Genomic DNA, 18,404 nt, shown 5'->3' on the forward strand with positions numbered 1-18,404 from the left:
TGCGACCGTCCAGGCTGCGATTCGACAATGAGTCCATGTACTCATGAGTCGAACGTCAATGCCACTGGGCCACAATTGAGGAGCGAACTTAATGCGCCAACATTTCGAGCCTGGTTGGGCGTGTGCCGAAGTGTATCCGTTGCCCATGTGCGCGATGGTTAAAGCGAATCCTGCGTAGCGCTTTTATTCAAGCAGTGCGAAAGACGGCCTTTGGATATTTTTTCAGTACTTCTCTGAGATATTTTGAGTTGGTATTACTACCATTGTTGCTTATACCTTTTCTGGCTATTCAAACCCATGTTTTATCTTTTTTTTTTCTTTTTACTTCTCTGCCTACATAATCTTTAAATGCAAGCCACACAAAAAAGTGTGAATAGCTGAGTTTAGGGCGCAAAATATCACTACGACGTCTCCCAAAAGGTCAGGACGGCAATGCGCTCTAATGTATGGGAATCACGCCGAATAGCGCCTAACGTTCATGCGCTGTCAAATCCTATCCGTTGGCCCGAAAAAAAGTGCCCAATATAGAAAAAAAAAATATATTTCCCCCGCTTTATTACGCTGCCTCAGCTTGTATGTACTACACAACTGAATGACAGAAGACCCTGCTCGTGACGGAAGCACATTCACCATTCTTTTCTGCATAATTTGCCCCAACGAATTTTCGGAGCTGGCACTTAGGCAGCACCTAACAGGACGATTACATGATTATGGCTGACTTTAACGTCAATGACTGGTTATAAAAAATAGAGGTTCTTTTCCGCTTTTCGTGATTTGCTTTATCCTCGGAACAACGGCGGCTGTGCACACATGTTGCTCGGCATGACGGGCGCGGAGCATCCAATAAGTCGTGCTAATATTCACCTTTTTTTTTTACTTGAGCTTCAGTTGCCCTCCCTTACTGGAGCGTACGTAGCTTGTGTGCTCTAAGAAGGGCCTTTGGTTGTTACAGGTTTGCTGACTATCATCACCTCTGCAACAAGCGACATTTCTCCACCCGCCCAAAAATGTTCGCTGTGAGTCTCATTTTTCAAAATTTTTTTGCGTCTGGTGTAGGCCCTAAAATGTACTAAATTATGGTAGAAGATAGCGCAAGAGACGGGACAAGGAAGTAGACTATTCTCTATTTTCTTCTACCATGATCAGACACCAACCCGCCCAGCAACACACTTTGGTACTAATGTATAACCACTGATTAGGCACTAAGGATGCATGGATGCCTTATTATGGCTCGTTAATTTATTTGTAAATTAGTTTGGTAATGTACGCTAATTTGGTTTTAGTCGTTTATGGCGTTTAACGCCCAAAGGTGACGCCGTCTATCGCGGACGCTGTAGTTTAGGGTTCCGAATAATGTCGACCCCTTGGGGTTGAGTAACAAGCTCAACAGGAACGTCAAAGGGAAGCCGAGTCTCCTCTTCCCTTTCTTGTCGTTGTATAGATTGTACTGTTCTGCTTGTCCAGCTGGAGTTCTTCAACGGGAACGGACACTGCACAGTAGAAGACGCCTCTAATTTCTTCTCATTGGCAACCAAGGCCGAGTTCGAGCCTGAGTACTGAATTCGAGGCACTGAGCGGCGCGCTGTGAGAGCGTAGATGACATGGCTTTTTTTTTTTTTTTTTTTGACAATCTGAGCGCCTCCCATCAACCGAGAAAAGGTGGTGGTAACTATTGAAAGAGTGCATATCCAACTGTCCGAAAAATTTAAATTTTTGCCTGCCTATAATGCCTAGTTTTCACCTCAAATTCGGTTGGCGTTTGTCGGTCATAGAGACGTACTTAGTGCAGCTGACTTTCTGAACAGCTGTCGTTTCAGATAACTCAAGAGTTGTTCTCGGGGTCATCTGCACTAAGGTGGAGATGCTGAATAACTGTGCCAGAGGAAGTATTGCGCGCCGCCCTCGACTTGCATGTATACAGCCCCCACCTGCGTTAAGACAGCGGGGCATAGGATAGCGCAGGAGCGGCTGTAATGTCCAACACGTTGTCGACCTGTCATGTTAAGCGAGGCCATAGACAAGACGGAAGATGCGCTGGTAGCGTGTGCGAAAGACTGGCGCGTGAAACCGCGGAATCGTGAGAAGTTTTGGAGGCGACTGGAACGGACCTCCGGCAGCGCCGCCATAAAGCGAAAGTATTTGCGAATGGAAGCCTAGCGTATAATAAATTTCCTGGCTGGAAGTCCACCTTACCTTTCGCGGAGAACAGAGCAGTTATGTGGGCTGTCACGGAAACGCGCGCGTAGGAAGAAGCGTGAAGCTCCCAGCCCATTTGGGCCTGTCCAAACTATTTCATAGGTGGCGCTAGGTGGCGACTCTGCTCGATCTCGAAGCCAATCGGCACGAGTTGGCCGCATAATCTTGCTGCCGTGGGAATCAACCGATCAGAATCCCTGCTCCGCTCACAAATAACATCGCGTCGATGAGGTAATGGATTACCGCCTAATCGATCCAGCGTAAAAAGTATGCCCACGACATTTGGCGTCATATGTACTTCTTACAGAAAAAATTCAGAAAGCGGGTAGATGTTGAGTGAGCATGAAACGTCTGGAAAAAGTAAAATGCGTTTCGTATATGTTTTCAAAATCAATCACTCTGCTTTAGAATCACTCCGTGTCGCGGATGATTTAGGCAAATGTTTCTTTAGGGCTTGCTCATGTTAACGTCTCACAATAACACTTATTTTCTTTCCTCTTTCATATGCCCAACGGCTGTGGGGCGAGACAGTTCAACTTCAAGAAATTCCTGGAAACAGGCCAGTACGCGGACGTCAAATTCAACGTGAAGCCGGAAAATTATCCCGTCTCAAAGACGTTCAAGGGCCACAGGCAACTGCTGGCCATGAAGAACGAAGTGTTCAGAGCTATGTTTTACGGCCCACTTGCCAAAAAGGGCGCTGTGGTGATCACAGACCTACATCCTGATGGATTCTTCTGTTTGCTGAAGTAAGTCAGGCGCAGTTGGTTCAATTTGCTTCCTTTTCTTTCAGAAGTGCGATGACACTATACTCAGCAAGCTTTTGTCACTCTCGGGTTCCTATCGGCAAGTTCGGATATTAATGCCGAGCAGTTTGACCGAGGAGGGGGGGGGGGGGGGAAGCTGAGGAAGGGGTCAGGGGCAGTCGCAAGAATGCCCGAAGAACTTTGTTTAAAAGGGGGGGGGGGGGACCTAGGCTGTAACTCGCGTTTTTGAGCGCCCTTCGTGGGGCCCATTAAGGTAACGAGCACAAAGCTATTTTGACTTTCAGTCACATGAGAAAACTTGTGGGACAATGTTTGATTATGATAAATTTCATGGCCAAGGCCATCTAATATGATCGTTAAGGGCCGAAGGCGGTTTTTGCGGTCTGCTCAGGCTAAAATGGTTTGCTTTGGTGAAATTTGTACAATTGTACAAAAGTTCAAACCAACACATGTGGGTAAGGCTTAAGAACAGTGAGCATGTTCAAGATCCATAATGTGTCATGACTGATGATAATGCAAAAAAAAAAAAAAAACGTGAGTGGCCTAAAGCCCTGTATTGCAAATTACAAGGGCTGCGACGGAGAACAACAACGAGAGATTAATGAAAAGGACAGGCGCTACTATCAACTGAAGGTTTATTCGAAGAACACAGATTAAATACTCGCAGACGACAACCATAGGCACATGCGCTTCACAGATATTTCCTAGGTATCCAGATATAAAATCTCACAATCTTGGATGCTTACAGATGGCGAGCTCACGCACGCGTCACTGTTCTTATGGATGTGATATGACCCTGACAGTTCTCTAGTCTTTTGATCTTTGTGTCTAAACTTAATCTTGGTTTTGTTAAAAAGCGGTAGGCATTTTTTCCTACTAGGCACATTTGACCCACTAGGTTTATTCAAATGAGTCTCTATAATGAAGGGCCAAATTGGATGAAGGAGCATTATTCAAAGAAGTGTTATGTTGGCGCAGGCGCGTATTAATACATATGCCGGTTTGCCCTATATAATTTTTCCCACATTTAAAAGGTACTTGATACACAACCCCTTCTTCACATGCGACAAAACGCGAATCATGGTCCACTTGGCACACACTTTTTCTTCTTCTATACTTTTTTGTTTCTGATCTCTAGCCCTTCTGTCAACAACCGCACAAATTTTGCCCAGCTTATTAGGAACCGAAAATAACACTTTAACTCCATATCTGCTGCCACTCTGCTTAAGCCTATGGGATAACCGATGGATATACGGGATCACTGCATACTTCTTTCCATCGATATTGATATGGACCTGTGTATCCTCTCTACCAAAAGCCTTAATCTTCTTTATTATTTTATTGCTAGCTAGAATTATCACATCCATCGGGAAGCCCGCTAACCTTAACCTTTGGACCTGTTGTTTGAAACTGATATCTATAGCGTGAACACATGATTTTGTAACAGCAGAACTTAAACAAGACACTGTAATGCCACATTTTACTATCTTTGAATGCCCTGAATGATAACTAAGCAAGGGCTTCTCTGACCGCTGTAGAAAAGACCAACAAACATGATCCAACTTTTTTTCTAATCTTATATCCAAAAATAGAAGCGGGTTTCCCTCCGGTAATTCAAACGTAAATTTCAATCCATACCCACGGTCTACAAATGTTTTTAAAACCATATCCACTTGACTATTGAAGTCCTGGGCTTCAACAAAAATCAGGTAATCGCCTACATATCGGAAGACTTTTTTTACATAGTTACCTAATTTGTCATTAATGGATCTGTCCACGTAAGAAAGAAATATGTTGCTAAGAACTGGAGCCACTTTTGAGCCAATGCACACCCCAGATTTTTGTATAAATAGTCTACCCTCCCATTCAACAAATGTGGATTTAAGATAAAAAGACAATAGCTCTAAAAAGGAGCCAACAGATACACCGCACTCTGAAATGAATGCCCCTTGTTGTTGTTCTCCGTCGCAGCGCTCGTAATTTGCAATCATGTACGAACTAGCTCAATTTTCCGTATTAAAGCCTTGTATAAAGCCCAAAATTGTGAGGAAAAGCTGTTGTGTATAAAAGCAAAGCCAGGCAAAAATTATGTGGAGATATTGTAAGATGCCCCGCCGGGGTCGCGCAGTGGTTGCGGCGCTCGACTACTGTTCCCAAGGACGCGGGATCGAATCCCGGCCTCGGCGGCCGCTTTTCGATGGAGACGAAAAGCAAGGCGCCCGTGTGCTGTGCGATGTCAGTGCACGTTAAAGAACCCCAAGTGGTCGAAATTTCCGGAGTCCTCCACTACGGCGTTTCCATAGCCTGAGTTGCTTTGGGACGTTAAACCCCACAAACCAAGCTGTTCTAAGCGATGGCCTAAATGTAAACAAGTTGTCCTTCTTGCTGTGGTAACCTTGGGTACCAAGCAATCAAAATTTATGCCAGTATTGACGACACCAAGTCTCTTCAGACGGCCGTACGAGGTTCAAGAAATCGGTTGTAGAACGAATTCGGAATTTTTTTCTATTCTCTTCAGATCCTTACTCCCAGCACCTAATGCCACGCTGCGGCGGCTCAGTGCCTAGGGCGCTGGAATAAACTATCTATCTCTCGACTGCTGAGCCCAAGGGCGCGGCATTTCAACAGCGGCGAGTAATAGGGCATTAGTGTAATGTTCTTTGTCATAGCACAATAGTTGGTTGGTTTGGTTTGTTTGTGATTTTTAACGTCCCAAAGCAACTTCAGGCCATGAGAGACGCCGTAGTGGAGGACTCCGGAAATTTCGACCACATGGGGTTCTTTAACGTGCACTGACATCGCACAGCACACGGGCCCCTTGCTTTTCGCCTCCATCGAAAAGCGACCGCCGATGCGGGGATTCGATCCCGCGTCCTTGGGAACTGTAGTCAAGCGCCGTAACCACTGCGCCACCCCGGCGGGGGATCAGAGCACAATAAAAATTCCATGTGGCCTTTAATAATCAGGACCGCACCGCGACGGCGCCCAGTGTCAGCGCCGGCCCTTGAACACCTTTGAATAAAGAAACAAACTTTGGCACAGACACTCAGGGGCAATTGCGACATCGTTTCAACATTCTCGTATTTAACTGAAACTTTGGCGGTACATTCTCCCTTGCTATGGTCATTTGTACCGAAATGCCTGGCTGTTCAATGGTTTGTTCTACCGCGAATGAATTTTCAGACTTCCGATTTCATGGCGTCAGTCGGACCGATTTCTATGAGCAACGTACGTAGAGGTAACGTCACTGAATGCACAGCCGTCTATGTTCGCTCTCCGTTTGCTGCAAGACAAAGGACAGATTACTGCAAAGAGGGGCCTCAGCTGTCATAACCGCTTATTTATTATACGCGCACACGACAGGCCGTATCCGTTACTACATATGATCATTGGCAAGTCGTGACATCATAGGTTGGCCGTGACATACTTTGGGTTTCCCGGTTTTCGCTCTTTCAAAATACTGCCACTTCGTAGTTTTAAAAACATGTTGTTGCACTGGAAGAAGAGACTCCGAAGAATATGCGATTTATAAATTCAGAATGTTCTAAAATCACCATGCTAGCCATTTAAAGCTGCTTAGTTTAAGAATACAGAATTACTACGTTATTTTTACTTTAGTTTTTAAAGGGCTCATTCGTGCTACGTTGCATCATTCTGAGTTAGAAGCCAGCCATGACTGCACGTAATGTCGGTATGAACTCAGCCCCTCATACTACGTAACTTTTCTGAGTTGTCTACCACCTGTAAGACCCACGCTTGTGAGGAGGACATTTATGTATGCTGTCCGTGCTCGTGGACAGGTTGGAAAGTGGCGCGTCTTACCCGGGGTACGACAATCCCGGCAGGTTTTATTCCCACCTGGAATGTGCTGCTTAAGTTGAAATATTTAAAATATATTCAATATACTTAAATACAGTTAAAATATATTTAAACATATATAAAAAGTGAAAAAGTTGAAACTTCAAATATTGAAACCACTGTGAGGCTTTGGGTTGACAGCACTCGCTCAAACCGGCAATACAGGCCCTGAGACACGGCTTGTAGTACCGCCTGAGTTCCCTACAAATGCCCCGGCCCCTCAGCGTCAACCACATTTCCAGATTCCCTTTCTTTAAAACTGAAGCGGGCAAAAGAAAGTAGGTGCTCACGAGGTGCTTTACTTCTGAGCACCGAGTGCGTAGCTCGAAGCTGCTAAGCCTTTAACAGACACAGAGAGATATTAGCAAAGCAGAGACGCAAGGCGAACACGCAGTACGGATCTCGCACACTGTTGTGCCCGCTCTTCCCACTCTGCCATCCGCCCCCCGTCTCTGCGGTGTTTGATTCTCGTCAAGCAGTGCCCTCGGTGTGCTGTCGGATGCAGTAACTTTTGCACGAACAAAATTCCGTGGGGTACGCATGCCGGCTCTGCTAGGCGGCAAGGACACAGGCTTGTAAGGCCTCAGTCCACCACGACGCAATCGGCTAACCACGTTCTTGTAGTTACGGCGTTTGATGGAAAACAAATCCATCTTTTTGTAACCGCGCAGGGAACAGGCTTCCACTAGGCTTTCTTTTTGGAAAAAAAATATTACGTCCAAAATTTTATGTAATGCATGACATGAAAGCTATGAATGCAATTTTCAAGCACAGTTCGAATAACAAATTATGCGTTGTCAAACAATGTTTTTGCGAAAATATTTTAGCAAACTTTGACTAAAACTTGTAAAGATGTCTTTATTTAAAAAAAATTGTATTAGCTCATTTGTGTTAAAGATATTTCTATCTTTTATCTGCAACCCGCCGTCGTTCTCTAGCGACGCTAGTGAACCTCGAGTCGCCTAACTACCTCCAGGATGCTTGAGTTAACGCGAATATGGTTTACTAATACACGGTGGTAAAAGGCATCTTCATCTAATACAGCACTGCTGTTCTCTCGTATGAGGCTTTTCTCATTTGCCTAGCAAACCGGTTCCTTTTACCGGTTAACCTCCCTGCTTTCCTCCTCCTCATCTTCCTCCTTCCTCATTTGCGTCGATTTTAAAGTTCCCACATCGTGCTCTTTCTGGATTAAATATACGTTCAGCCATTTTATTTTGTTTATCTTCAAGCTTTTAACAATATGCAGAGCTTCAAAAGTTTATTATCGCATTAATGGCAATAACTGCTCAGTTCCCCAAACGCACGTAGGTTGCAGCTTTGTATTTGTATGTATAGCCAAGTGGTCACAGGTCGGTTCACATGAAGAGTATTTGTTTCATGAAATATTTCGCTAGGCTGCTTGGGGAAGCAATCCCTTAACTGTAGCCATGGCTTCAATTTAATGTGAAGTTCGGCAAGGACAGCTGCCCAAAAAATGTCAGTGTACGTTGAACAACCGCAGGTGGTCGAAATTTCCGAAGCCCTCCACTACAGCGTCTATCATAGCCTGAATCGCTTTGGGACGTTAAAACCCACAAACCAACCAACCTACGATTCATTTATTGAGATGGGTAGCTGAAATGTGTGACTGTCACTTTCGTAGTCATACGCTTTGTCAGAATTGTCTAGTGCAACGATTTCAGCAACGAACAGCGCAACATTACACGTATGGCAAGATTCAGCACGGGGAGGGGGGGGGGGGGGATAGTTTACTTTCACTCGATGGTTACAAGAACGGGGGGGGGGGGGAGGGGGGGGCAAGAGTGACAGGTTTCTAAAGCTCGCTGAGTTGCCTGTACTTGAGTAGCCGGATCATTCTGAGCTGAGCAATGCGGCCTCCCGCTTCTTGAGAATAGAGGGATTTGAAGACGCTTTCTGTGAATGTCTACTCCGTCCAGCATGAATTGGACCGCCCAGAATTCTGTTGAATGAGGAGGGTGGTGTTGGATGCTGCTGAATCGGTAGTCGCGATAGCCATGCATCTCTTGCAGGCAATCATATAAAAAGGGAACAAGGCAAGGGAGCACTGAAATAGCTGGTGATTTTTTCTACAGTACCACTGCCACATATTGAACGTTTGGTGCGGAGTCATGCTGTAATTTTGAGAGGCAGATAATAGGCCTCACAGTAGCGGAGTCAAGGGCACTATCATCAGCCTTATTACGCATGACGTCGGGGTGTGCTGTGGTCGCGGGGTCCTTTTGATTTGGAGGGTGCCGCGCACCTTTAAGGAAAGCCAATTTGCTGTGAGGGCATGCCTTGCAGATATATTTTGCAGTGTCTATTGTTGTATCCGCTGGGTTAAAAAAAGTTGCATCTATTGAGAGTTTCGTTTTTCCAGGAGAGGAAAACATGTGCAACTCTTCTTTCGCACGATATCAAAATTTAGCTCACACCGAACAAGAACCTCCCAGTCGCCGCCGTCTCCGTCTCGCTTCCCCCCAGCAGCGCGCGCGACTGCGACAGACTCCGAAGCCTCACCTTGCTTTTTTCAAGTGCTTCTCCAGCAAATGACCCGTGAGTGCTTCAACGTAAGCATACATCATTTAGTATTTAGTGTACGAACCCTGAACTTCCGCAGGAATGCGCCGATTCGCGGATTACGACTGCGCCCCCAGCGTGCTTGTTTACATATCTTTTGCAATGACTGCATGTATGCCAGCCGCTCGTTATCACGGCATAAAATGCAAGCTGAGTAGCAATACCAAAACTATCATCTTCTTTTCGCATCGGTTGCACCTTTATTTGTTCACAAACTACAACTGCGCTGTGAGAAACGCCGTGGATGATACGTCCCCTGCCTGCGCCTGGTATACACACAAGCGGCGCCAACAGCTGCCGGCTGCACTCGCTAGACAGGGTCACATATATCGACGCTTCCCGCTCAATGTGCACTCGCTTTGTGGTAGTCGTCGATTTGGGGTCGCTACTGCCGGAACTACACTCAATGACCACGTGCAACCGCTAAAGCTTGTGAATGCGCGCTCCGTAATCGCCGAAACTTAGACCCGAACCCCGTGTGCTCGAGCTAGTTCTACTCGTTGCTGAACGAACCGGCCGTTCAGCACCGACTAACATTTCTGGCCAATGTCATTGCTGATGACAAGGTGGAACATATAAAGTGTAGCTTCTTGTTTTCCTTTATCTAACTCGGTTAAGCTACAGACTAGCGCAGCTGTTCAGGCCGTTCACTCCCCGGGTGTCAAGTTCTCGCTCGGCCTCCGATATCCGACCAAAGCAGATCGGACGACCGTCAAGTGATTAGTTCCGTCGGCGTCGCGGCGCCTAAAACTTGACACTACGGTGACAGGCGACGTTGGCCATGCTGACGTCATTGCCGGTTAGAGTCAGTGCGTCAATAAGCTAAGGAACCTATAACCGTGCAGCCCACTGACTGTGACCGTGCCTTATGCTGAAGAAAACATGCCTTACTCTGTGTCGTTTTCGTGCGATAACATCTTCATCAAGCACGTCTGCATGAGGGACGGCCACTGTGTCAATCGTCCCAAGAAAAAAAAAAGAGACGTGTCCTTTGATATTGCATCCTATGCGACGCTCTGCCGCGTATCCTCTGTGACGTCACACGAGTATTTCAAAATGGCGGTCGCTCTCGGTGGGAGGAGCTCCCCAATTCCGATTTCTATCGCGTTTTAGATCCCCAGGTGGTCGAACTTACTCCGTAGCCCTCCACTACGCCTCCCCTTTCTCTCTTTCCACTTTCACTCCCACCTTTATCCCTTCTCTTACAGCGCGGTTCAGGTGTCCACATAGCAAGTGTGACAGATACTGCGCCTTTCCCTTCTTGTGAACCAATTATTATTATGGCGTTTTTTTTTTTTGTAATATGTGCCGTGCGCTAGGCACTAAAACTTTGCGAGTAGGATCACAGTCCTTTATATTATTCACAGAAGTACAAAACGGCAATACAGCGGACGACCCTGTCATCGCCCCTTTAAAAGTTGAAATTCAGGTGTCATTCCATGTTTTGTGAAAGCTCATCCAAATTTTTTGCAGGTATCTGTACAAAGGAAAGCCCGTCATCAACAGCGTTGAGGAAGCAGGCTATGCGCGAGCCGCAGCCAGAAAATACCTGGTTCCAGAATTAGAACTGGCCTGCACGCTTTACATCAAGGCCAACATGAAAGTTGACCATGTGTGCCGCTTCATCGACGGCCTAATGTTGACCGGCGCTGGACAAATCGACGAAGCGGTCGACCTTTTGATAAAAGAAAGCCCTGAGGAAGTGCTTGCGTCGGACGCCTTCACCGACTGTTTGGAGCAGACAGTGCACTACATCCTGGACAAGGTATGGACGGTGTCTCTTAGCATCAGTTAGTGCGGCACCAAGGCTGCAAAAAATGTCATATAGTGAGGGAGAGAAAGAGAAACACCGGGATGTTAACCATAAGAATGAAGCATTTGTTAGTTAGTGAAATCCTTGACGCTCCCTTTTCTTGTAGATTATGATCATTATAGCGTTCCTCCAAGCGTCCGGTATGGTCGAGCCCGTGAGGCGCTGCATAAGCGAAGCAGCGAGTAGCAGAGTGCCCCAACTGTACTTCAACACAGCTACAGTTGCTTGCTGCTCATAAGATGCTGTTTCCGTCAGCAAGGCCTGCAAGCTTTTCTCTACTCTCCTTTTTAGCCGCCGGCGGTATTTCCATTGGCTCAGCAGTACGGCCTCTTTCACTGGCTTCAATTCCGGCCCCATCACAGTTGCGTCTACTTTTTCTGACCTATTTTAAATATTTTATTCATGTCGCTACTTGTGTCGTCTTTCTTTAATTGCAACCATGTAATTTTTGCTCATACCTACATTACCGATGGCTTCTCTAAAGCTACCTCCGCTCCTTAGAGGATGCTTGATTCTATTCCTATTGTACTTCGTGAGATAGAACACCTTACTGTTATTCATTGGCCTATACAGACTGGAAGCCCTATCCTGTCCATTTCGTTGTATGTTTTCACGCTTTCGTCTCCGGAAAGAACTTGCTAGTAATCCTGTTTGCCTATTCTACCCTTTACTTATATTCCGCATCCTGTAACTATATTTGTAAGATTATAGTTAATCATAATGAAATAAAACAGCGCAAGGTATGGGACGTAACACGGAGGGAAACTGGTTGCGCTGTTTTATTTCATTATGCAGTACCAACTAGCCCGGCATCTTGCACTTCTGATAGTTAATCATTTCAACGCTGGATTCGTCTTTCGATAAAATAAAATGGAATTTGTCTTTTCCAACGACAGCCTGATTGCAGGTAATCTCCTGCATATTGTAAATTCGTTTATAAGCCTTCCCTTCACTAAACTTCTCCGCTCGTTGATGAAGGTTAGGCAAACTATAGAATTTACCTTCCCCTGATCGTTATATCTAGCATGTTCACATCCTGCACGATGCCGGAGTGTCTTTTGCGAATACTACGCTTCAATCGCAGGTGACGAACGTGCCAGAAATGTGTGTCATCCTTGCTGTGCACCGTTGGGCCCAGGATTACTGCCATAGAAGTGCCACTGCGGACAAGCCCACTGACGTCAAGACTGTCATTGCTCCATTTTTGCCCAAGATGAGGTTTCTGGCATTGAGTCTGGAAGAGTTTGTGTCGTTCATCAGATCCGTGGGAGTGGACTGCGTCCTAACAAAGGACGATGCCTTTGACATCATGAGCGTTATGATAGGTAACAAGTCGGTCGAACTGCCAGCATGGGCTTGTCGGGAGAAAGCACCGCGTTAGAAGTGTCAGGAGGAAAAACTGTTTTCTTTCTTGGTTCAGACCGAAGGTTATGCTAAGACATTTTTGGCACGTTGACCTTTAGCTTTACTCCTTTCAGAAGGCCTCAAGTCTGATGCCTTCACTTTGATGCTTCCTTTGGTTGAAATTGTGTACCTTGTGTAATTGTGTACTTTGGTTACCAGTGTGTAACCTTGATCTCAAATGTTGCGGTTTTAAAGCTAGTCGCGGTATTAAAGGTTATCAAGCATACTATCGTTTAGGAAGGGCGAATTTTCAGCCTTTCTATGTTTTGGTGACAAACATAATTTTTAATCGCGTGTGTTTTGTTTGAGGACATCTGTGCATAGCAACTCACACGCTCTGAAAAATAATCACAAATTTTCTTGTCTGGAGTGCACAGAATGTGCTTTTTTGTTTTTGTTTTACCCTGCTTATTTATGCAGTTCAGATGTTTATTGTATTCACCCTCATCACCGGAGTGCTGGTGAATAACGTAATCCTCAGAGTACGCCAGGATGTTCACTAGAATTACAACTTCAGGATTCAACCAAACAAATAACCCACCATCAGTTTCTGGTAAGACGCACGAAAAGGCCGAATCATCATGAAAATGTCACTCAGTTGCGCAAGCCATGCAAGATGACAGACGTTGATGGTGTGCGGCCGAGCATGCACCTATTGTTCTGATTCTTCTTTATCCTTTTGTATTTGTAGTCTTCTTTATCTCTTTATATTTGCCATCCTGATAACAGTATCTAAACATGGGCTTAAGAAAAGAGCGTAGCCCTGATTGGGTGTTTTCGAGTGAAATTCTGAGAAAGGAGCTGCGGTCGAAGCCCGAGTGCCAAAAAACAATAATAAAAAAACTGCAACAAAGCCTTGACAGTGGTCCCTTTCTTCCGAGATTTTATGTCAGTGGACATTATCAATGTCATTATCACCAGAAAATTACTATGCTGCGTTCTACGGCGCTAGAAGTGCACATCGATAAACTCTAGTCTGTATGTTTCATTAATCAAGAGAGCATTTTGTGCGACTGCCGGTTTCAGGAACCGAGCAGATTTCACTGATTATTTTTATCACTGTATTTTCATTCCACCTAGCTTAGTTCAAGTTTTCTTTTGTTGTTGTACTTCAAAATGCTCAATGTGTATCGGTTTCAAAGTCTGGCACTTAATTTAATTTCCTGCAATTACAAATGCTCAATAAACTGCCATATATTTGCTCCTTCGTGGTTCTTTCGGGTGAAATGCTGTTCCGCAGTTGGATCGCCTTTCCCCTCTGTCGTACACGTCAAATGCTAAGCTATTCAAAAGGCAAAAAATAACAGCGGATTTGGCATAAGGAAAGTGTGCAGGGTGTAATTATTGCCCTCTAGCGCATTGTCTAGGCAGTCATTGGATTCAATCGAACCGTCAAGTCCGTGGAGTGTGTGGAGCGTAGGATGAGGGTGAATGGCAAAACAGCTTTTGCTTTAAGGAGACTGGTAAGATTGGAAGCATTTAATACGCGGGCTATTCTAGAGCCATCGCGCAAAATTTTGGCGGACCAACGTTTGCGTGCGCAATTAATGCGACACCTAATATTTGTTCGTATTATGTGGGGTTTTATACCATGAGGCTGCATGAGGGATACGAATAACGCCATACTGTGACTCTATGAACTAATTTCCACTACCTGGGTAGTAACGGGAAGCCTCGGGAAGGAATATAATTTTTAAATAACATTTCCTTTTCCTGGTTTTGTTTCGCCAAACGAGAAGTTTGATGAAAACGATTCGTTGTAGTAAATCATACCAGACATAAACGGTGATCATTTGGAGTGGGGTATTCGGCAGAGCCAACATTAAAAAAACCACTAAAAGGTGTCCTTGTAAAATAACGAACGTAACTTGTGCAAAGTTATGCAGAGTGCCGGGGTTTTCTTTTTCGTTATAACCCCGCTGTAGTGAACGAGATTAAATAATGGTCGGTTCTGTTCAGTACGAGACAGCGACCACGCATGGCAAAACATTTAAAGCAGCTGCTGCTAATGTGTGTACCAAAACTCCCAGCTCTTTCGATTGCTGCCAACTGATTGCGTCTCAGTAGCGAGAGGGTGGAACTCCAGGAAAGAAGGAAGGACAAAAATAAGCAGCTCCTTTACCACTAATGAACGGGCCGTCACGGCCACCATTTAAAAAGCAACGCGACAAGCAGAACACGAGGGGAACTTCTTCAAAGACAACGGTGAGTATTTGACCGCACTGCGTATCGAAGTCCACACCTTCCGTAAGCCAACAATGCTTCTTCAAAACTTAAAAGCGTTCAGCAATTAAACAAAAGAAACCATAATTTCAGGTGCGGTTTTGGATTCTTCCGTTTCGGCCATGATCGAACGTCGTAGCGAAGTCATACATTACTCCGAAGTCACACAGCCACTGCAGAGGCAATCAACTTAACAAAAATAAAAGAGATACCCCAGCATTTAATTTACAGTGCTCCCCTAGGTTGAAGCGCGCAGACATCATGATTGACGCCATTCAGACGGTGCCTTGGTGCCGGCTGATAGAGAAGAGTAAAGCTAAGCCATGTGCAGGCAACCAAGGCAAGAGCATTTATACATTCTGGAAGCCTGCCACGCTGGCCTCCAGCGGTGGCACTCCGTTGCCGGAATTAGAGAGATTTAGCACACCGTGATCCGCGATCCGCTACCGTGATCCGCCAGCGCGCGTTCCACTGCGCATGCCCAGATCACTTTGATGTTAATAGATGGCGCCACATACTGGATGTCGGCAAATAGACCTGCCGCATCGGAACCAATCAGCTTGAGCGCCCCGCCCACGCGCGGTAGAGAGTCACGGTGGCGGATCGCGGATCACGGTAAGCGAAATCTCTCTATTGACAGGGGTGGGGCAGTTCTGCCTAAAAGAGATGACCGACGCTAGCAACCTACCGCCCTCCTGCGAACTTCATCATGGCGCTCCCTCGAGTACGCGGAATCTCGCAGCCATCCAGCTCCGCGTTATCAAGTACTGGTCAGGAAAGCTGACAAGGGCGCCCCATTCTTTTTAGAGGCTGCAATGCAGACTCTTCAGTGGCCGCGTCCACATCTCGTATTCATGGTATCTCGAATCCGCTTTAAATGTGGATGTTCCCTTCTCGTTTTCCAGTTTTCATTGTCATCTGCGCAGAACACGCTGGCTTGACTGGACCGACGCCAGTGCCCAGTGTAAATAAATACAATCTCGCAATGCCTTCGTTGCACGGACTTAAGAGAACCAAGTGCCAGGTATGAATTAGGGAAAGTAAAACGGCCGCGATACAGTTTACACTCAACGTGTTCTCAGTTGGCAAAACAGCGGCGGCGCTTTACATGTTGTGGAATGCGACAGACAAACCCAGCACACAGGGATGCAAAAACAAAAAATTAAGTCACAAAATGAAAGGCATAAACTGGGGTAACATATCCGGGCCCTGATTACATTTAGGAGTTTGGTCGTACCTCAGCTACCAATACTGATCATTAAGAAACGGGGCAGAAAAGACAAGGAAGGTGCTGTTGCTGCTGTCAGGCGATTACGGCTGCAAGCAACAGCAGGCCGAAGCAGTGTACTTTATTTGCGAATGGTGAAGATCAATTGATCGCAGGATATAAATCGTCTTCCGCCACGCATCCCTTCTTTTACGACAGCGGTCAAAACAAGATAGTGAATTTTATCCGATTGTATGAGACACCGAAGTGTTGAGTTATCACAGTCACAGTGGAAGGTTTTGCATACAAACAAAATAGCTGAACGCCGCCGGAAGAGCAGACAGTGCAAACATTTCTTTTTCATTGACATTGATGTCTTCCGCAGATGATTTTGAGACTTCGTTGTCGCACACCGCAGAAGGGAGGCGCCGATAATGGAGGAATAGTAGATGGGGAGCCCGCTGACGGCGATTCTCTTGCGTGAGAAGCTATACAACTTTCAGTTTAATAGACGACTTGGGAATCTCACTGAGCGACCATAGTGCATGGTACAGGGCGTCCATGTGATAGTGTGTTTGGGTGGCACTGTCTGTCATTGAGGAACAGAAATGCAAAATCATACAGGCTGACAATAAAGAAAATGAGCTTATCGTGAAACAATGTTAGGTGTAATGTTCCCGATCATGACGCTTCACCATGCACAAAAGACATGATTTACTCAAAATGGGAGCACTAACGGCAGCCATCCGCTTTTTAACTCCGTGTTATGGGAACGAACTCCGGTTAACCCTTTCAGGGTCGAATTGTTTTGAAAAACTTTCCCAGATGGTCAAATTACTTTATTACGGATTTTGAAATTTCAATATCAGTAAAGTCAAGGAAAAGTTGCAGAAAAATATTAGGAACCATATTTTGATGTCAACGTTGCTCCACACTGCAAACTCGGGAACTTCAGAAAACCACAAGGAAATCAGGAATACCTCGTAAGCGTCGATGATAAGCAAGCTAACAGCAGCTCCAATAACGACGGAAATCGGTTTCTGTGGCCCCCACACCGGGAGTAGTCATAAAGATAAAAATCAAGTTTTGCGCGCCTCCATTGCGATCACGGGGGGGGGGGGGGGGGGCGAAACCATGCAAGGGCGTTGCCGCAGACCGGGCCACAAGCTGCAGCTAAGCATCAGTTCTGTTTATTCCCTGCAGGGCAGCGCCCATAAAGATAGAAATCAAATTTCGCGCCTCCATTGCGGTCACGTGGCAAAACCGATGGTTGTGGTGGTGAAAACTTTTATTGTCCGGAAGAGGCGACACCGGAGCTCCGGCGTCCAGGGAGCCCGATGTCACCCCAAGAGGCAGGGGCTAGTAGACAAAGCGGTTCGCCGCTTCGGTTGCCAGACGGACAATGTTGGCCTGTGTCGCCGGGTCTTCACTATGAAGCGCGGTATCCCATGCTTCTGCGTCCTTGAATAAATAGTAGCCCGGGGAGTGGCTGCACTCCCAGAGGATATGTTTTGAAGTTCCTATATCGCTACAGAATCTGCAGAATTGGTCCTCCGGATTTCCAGTTTGCGTGAAGTATCTACATCTGGGAGACATGTAGTTCTTCTTGGCTTGCAGGCAGCGCCAGGTGACTGCCTCTGTGGATGTGAGGGACCTATCCGGGGGTGGATATTTCCGCCGTCCTAACTTGTAGTGCTCAATGACTTTATTGTAGGTCGCGAGCGTCTCGACCTTAAAGTTAGGTTGAGGCCGGCGTCCCCCCCCCCCCCCCCCCCCCTCCCCGGATAATGAGCGCTCGGCCAAGGGCGTTAGCCGCTTCGTTTCCTGGTATGTTGGTGTGAGCGGGGGCCCAGGTTAGGGTTATCCCTCTGTCTATGTTGCTTTTCGATAATATAATCAACGCATAGTGTGATATTTTGCCTTTGCAGAAATTCCTTATTGCTGATTTGCTGTCACTGATGGTCACCTTCCCGTTCGTACTAACGCACGCTAGGGCGATCGCCGCTTCCTCCGCTGCCGTGGCGTCTACTCCGCTTGTATATATCTTGCCTTGCTCTATTCCGGACCCGTCGACTACCACAGAGACAGAGTTCCCGTCATCGTCAAAAGCGGCGTCTGTGCAGGCAACCGTCTCGCTTCTGCTTAGTTTTGTTACCAAGTGTTTGGCTCTGTGCTGGCGTCTTTCCTGATCGTGTTGTGGGTGCATGTTCTTGGGTATCGGTGAGATCATGAGGGCTTTCCTAATTTTGGACTCAATGTGGAACGTCTGGTGTTTAGTGCCTCTGTTCCTTTGTAGTCCTACCCGAACCGCGATAGGGCGGCGGCGTTGCCGCAGACCGGGCGGCATGCTGCA

The 18,404-nt window shown here is 46.3% G+C and overlaps 1 protein-coding gene across 1 annotated transcript; it reads left to right on the forward strand.

The window, feature by feature from the left end:
• The first annotated feature begins 1,007 nt into the window (after positions 1 to 1,007).
• Positions 1,008 to 13,722, forward strand: LOC146176632 (BTB/POZ domain-containing protein 6-like). Its single transcript, XM_084581019.1, has 4 exons — positions 1,008 to 1,016; positions 2,728 to 2,945; positions 10,878 to 11,169; positions 12,302 to 13,722. Exons 1-4 carry the CDS (start codon positions 1,008 to 1,010, stop codon positions 12,596 to 12,598), a joined length of 816 nt encoding a protein of 271 aa, XP_084437145.1. The 3' UTR covers positions 12,599 to 13,722.
• Positions 13,723 to 18,404: the final 4,682 nt, after the last annotated feature.

This window comes from Amblyomma maculatum, chromosome 10 (assembly GCF_055883805.1).
Source record: "Amblyomma maculatum isolate TAMU_Amacu chromosome 10, ASM5588380v1, whole genome shotgun sequence".
Lineage (NCBI taxonomy): Eukaryota > Metazoa > Arthropoda > Arachnida > Ixodida > Ixodidae > Amblyomma > Amblyomma maculatum.

Excerpts from the sequence above, each read along its gene's own strand:
- LOC146176632 (XM_084581019.1), top strand. Across the intron at positions 2,946-10,877 it reads GGATTCTTCTGTTTGCTGAA|GTATCTGTACAAAGGAAAGC; the intron begins GTAAGTCAGGCG and ends AATTTTTTGCAG. Across the intron at positions 11,170-12,301 it reads TGCACTACATCCTGGACAAG|GTGACGAACGTGCCAGAAAT; the intron begins GTATGGACGGTG and ends CTTCAATCGCAG.